Genomic DNA, 3,995 nt, shown 5'->3' on the forward strand with positions numbered 1-3,995 from the left:
TCGCCGACTCATCTCTGAGATCGGTGTGGGGCCAGAAAGGGCTGGGATCTTCTGGCACCGGTAAGCAGAGCCCCGGGTCTCCTAGACAAAGTGGGTAACGCAGTGGGTCCCCCACCTTCCTGAAGAGCAGATGAGTCTTCCCTGTGTTAACCTCACCGGTGGAGCGACAGCTCGCCTCTGATTCCTGGTGGGCAGTGAATAACCCCGGTTTTACTGAGCCACATCCCTGGAACTGCAGGACGGAAGCCTGGATGGGCGGGTTCTGTCAGGTTACTGGGCTCCAGTTTGCCTGGAAGCACTGAAATGCAACCCTTCCTTAGGGCAATTCAAGGACTCTGACCCCAAGGTGCTGCCGCCTGGAGAGGAGCCATGGAGTCCTGGGCGAGGTGCGTCTTTCTTCTCTTGCTGCGGTTACTGCCAGGTAAGTTCATTCCTCGTCACCCTCAACTCCTCTCTCCTGTGGTGGCCTCAGCATTCCTCCTCCATCATCCTGCTTCCCTATGATCCTCAGCCACTCTCTCTAGGCAACCAGGAGAGGGCTGAGAGTAGAAGGCCAATTGCTGTGTGTCAGGTCTTAGGTGGTAATGGTGTAGATGGAATGCTGAGCCCAGGCCCCTGCTTTTGTTTTCTTTTTCAAAAAATTCTATGAGAATTTCATGTATATATAATTAATTTGATCAAGCTGGGCGCAGTGGTGCACACCTGTGATCCCAGCACTCAGGGAGGCAGAGTCAGGCGGCTCTCTGTGAGTTCAAGGTCAGCCTGATCTACAAAGTGAGTCCAGGACAGCCAAGGCTACACAGAGAAACCCTGTCTCAGAAAAACATAAAAACAGTTTACTTTAATCGTATCCACCTCCTATCCTCTCTCTTCAGTTCCCTTGGGCCTTCCCTAACATGTAACTCTTCCAACTTCATCATCGTCATCATCTCTGCCTTCTTGTCCTCGTTCTCCTCCTCTTCCTCCTCTTCTTCCGTAACTCACTGAGTCCATCTACTGCTGTCCACATGTACATGGGTGTGGGGCCATGCAGAGAAGCATGGTCAACCTACCAGTGCACACACACACCCCCCAAAATTACTCTCCTTAACTTACCATCAATGAACTGCCAATCGGTCCTCAGCGGGGGGGAGGTGGGCCCCGGGAGCCACTCTCCATCCACAATGGAGTTTTGAGTGCCCGAATTTGCAGGCTACATGAGTAGCTACATGCGTGCAACAGCCATGTCATGCTCAGAAGACAGCATCTCGCCGCTCTCCGCCCCCTCCTGCTGCTGGCATTCTGTCTGCCTCCTCTTCAGTGATGTTCTGGAGCCTGGGATGGTGTTGTGCAGATAGTGGTGTCCCACTTAGGGCTAGCACTCAGTCGCTTAGCCTCAGTATTTTGGCCAGTTATGTGTTTCTGTATTGGTCAGAGCGCACGGAGGAACTTTTCTCTTGTTTTCTAGGGGAATGTAGTGGTATGTTGCCTTCAGGAAATGTCCAGCCCAGAGTTTTCACGGGGAAAAGCCCAGGGCAGGGGATGGAAGTCGTTGGAGATGGCGGGACCCAGCAAGGACCTGGCTTTCTAAGAAGGTCCCTCTGCAGTGTGTGGCCACGCCAGAGATGCTGGGAAGATCGTGGGTGGCCAAGATGCTCTGGAAGGACAGTGGCCTTGGCAGGTCAGCCTGGGGATAGCCGAAGAGGGCCACATATGTGGGGGCGCCCTCATCCACGAGAGGTGGGTGCTCACGGCTGCCCACTGCTTCCGCAGGTAAGGGGAAGTAGGGGTGGAGAGCGGCTGCCATTCTCTTTACCCTGTCGCTCTCTGGCAGATGCCTCAGCAACCCGGGCCTGTCCTTTCTTAGGTCTCTGAACCCTAGCCTCTACTATGTGAAGGTTGGGGGACTGACAGCCTCCCTTTCGGAACCCCAGTCAACCATAGTGGCTGTGAGAAACATCTCTGTCTACCCCACCTACCTCTGGGAAGACGGGACCAGTGGGGACATTGCCCTCGTGCAGCTGGGCGTTCTTCTGCGGCCCTTTCAGTTCACTCCCGTCTGCCTCCCAGAAGCCCATGCTCCCCTCACTCCTGGAACTGTCTGCTGGGTAACAGGCTGGGGGTCTACCCAGGAAAGAGGTAAGGGCGTATATCCTGCTAGGGGGCGACCTGTCTAGGGGATGTACTGCCAAATTGTGGGGTTCGCCTTGGCTTGGGGAACCCCACCTGGTGCCCAGGATTCTACCTACTGAAGACATGGGTAAGCTTCAGCTCAGCAGCCATGAGTTATGGAAGCAGGCACAGCTTACAGTGGGGGGGGGGAGCAGACTGGATGTGAACCATGTTCCCTGACTCTGTTCTCTGCTTTGGGGACATGGGAGGGACCAGAGAACAGAGAAGTGGCAGGAGGTCCAGGCTGTCTGCGTGGTGGGAGGGGTTCCGCTGGGTCAGGCTGTACTCAGGCCAAGCTTCTCTCTGGTCCAGGGTTCGCCAGTGTCCTCCAGGAGCTGGCCGTGCCCCTCTTGGACTCAGAGGAGTGTGAGAAGATGTACCACATCCGGGAGACCGGCCAGTCAGGGAAACGGTTCATCCAGGCAGACATGCTCTGTGCAGGCTTTGTGGAGGGCGGGAAAGACGCCTGCCAGGTGACAGCAGCCCTCTGGATTTCCCTGGCTCTCTTGCCTCATATTCCATACCTGCACCCCATATCCCAGGGGTGCCAGGAGGACTAGAAAGAACACTCACCCAGCCTCTGTGGCCTTGGCAGAGGGTGTTTTTTAAAAAGTCTTTCTTGACCGAGCCTTCCTCCTTCTCGCTCAGGGCGACTCTGGTGGACCATTGGTTTGTGCCATCAACGGTTCCTGGATCCAGGTCGGCATCACCAGCTGGGGGATTGGCTGTGCTCGTCCATACAGGCCTGGTGTCTACACTCGGGTGCCGGCCTACGTAGACTGGATTCGGAGAACCCTGGCTGAGAACGTCTTTGGTGCCTGCGGGGGCCACTCCCGAGCCTCTGGGGCTTCTCAGATATTGCCACTAGTGTTTCTGGTCTTTGCCTTGCAATGGGCCCTGTGAGCCATAAACTCTAGTCCCAGATCCTCTTCCAGTGGGATTGGAGACTCAGAAGCTTAAGACAGATGCTGAGAAAATGAATCTCAACTGGTGGGTTTGCAGGTGGCCTCCTGGAGGTGTCGGGGGCTGCAGTGACCTAGAACACAGGGACACATCCTGTCGAACACAGGCAGCCACCCACTTGTCACTCACCGCAGGCCTGGTTCCCTTTCAGCTCTACCTGTGTCGGCTCTTTTAGTTGTGCGACAGTGCTGTGGTGGGGGGGTGGGGAAGCTCAGAGAGGGCGTGTGAGTTTCCTACGGTCACACAGCTGGGACAGAATCTCAATCACTCGGTCAGACAACCAACCAATCCATCGGTCAGGTGTGGTTCAGAAGCTGTGCTCTCACCTGGAAGGAAGTCTCACTATGTGCCCCAAGCTGGCCCCAGCCTCCTGAAGGTGTGCATTGGAGAGCTGGCACCGCCACACTTGGCTCTTACTCTTTGTTCATAACGCATCTTTGTTCTGGGGTTGTGGGGGGGTGGGGAGCCCCATGACATGGAGCTAGAAAGGTGGTTTAACAGTTAAAAGGCTCTTCCAGAGGACCAGCATTTCACTTCCAGCACCCATACCATGTAGCTTACAAGAGCAGGAGGTCCTGCTTCCGGCCTCCGAGGACATACACACGATACTCGAACACACACATACACACACAATTAAAAATAAAATTAATGTTTCTTTTTTAAAGATTTATTTTATGTGTCTGGGTGGTTTGTCTGCATGTACAGTGCTTGCCAGTGTCTCTTGAAACTAGAGTTACAGATGGACGTGAGCTGCCATGTAGGTGCTGGGAATTGAACACAGGTCCTCTGGAAGAGCAGCCAGTGTGCTCTTAGCCACCGAGCCATCTTTGCAGCCCCCCAAAATAAGATGCATATTTTAAAGAAAGCCTTTGACAGAGTAA

At 54.6% G+C, this 3,995-nt stretch overlaps 1 protein-coding gene across 1 annotated transcript; it reads left to right on the plus strand.

Moving 5' to 3' along the window:
• The first annotated feature begins 369 nt into the window (after positions 1-369).
• Positions 370-3,784, plus strand: LOC110553019 (serine protease 30-like). The gene is made up of 5 exons (XM_021644730.2): positions 370-436; positions 1,575-1,752; positions 1,847-2,118; positions 2,464-2,624; positions 2,800-3,784. Exons 1-5 carry the CDS (start codon positions 370-372, stop codon positions 3,052-3,054), a joined length of 933 nt encoding a protein of 310 aa, XP_021500405.2. The 3' UTR covers positions 3,055-3,784.
• The last annotated feature ends 211 nt before the right edge of the window (positions 3,785-3,995 follow it).

The sequence above is a fragment of the Meriones unguiculatus genome, chromosome 11, assembly GCF_030254825.1.
Source record: "Meriones unguiculatus strain TT.TT164.6M chromosome 11, Bangor_MerUng_6.1, whole genome shotgun sequence".
NCBI lineage: Eukaryota > Metazoa > Chordata > Mammalia > Rodentia > Muridae > Meriones > Meriones unguiculatus.

What these genes read in the sequence shown, in the direction of transcription:
- LOC110553019 (XM_021644730.2), top strand. Translation starts at nt 370, where the DNA reads ATGGAGTCCTGGGCGAGGTGCGTCTTTCTTCTCTTGCTGCGGTTACTG. An exon ending in GCCAGGTAAGTTCATTCCTC is followed by an intron (nt 437 to 1,574) that starts GTCACCCTCAAC and finishes CTTTCTAAGAAG; the next exon opens with GTCCCTCTGCAGTGTGTGGC. An exon ending in GGGGTCTACCCAGGAAAGAG is followed by an intron (nt 2,119 to 2,463) that starts GTAAGGGCGTAT and finishes TCTCTGGTCCAG; the next exon opens with GGTTCGCCAGTGTCCTCCAG.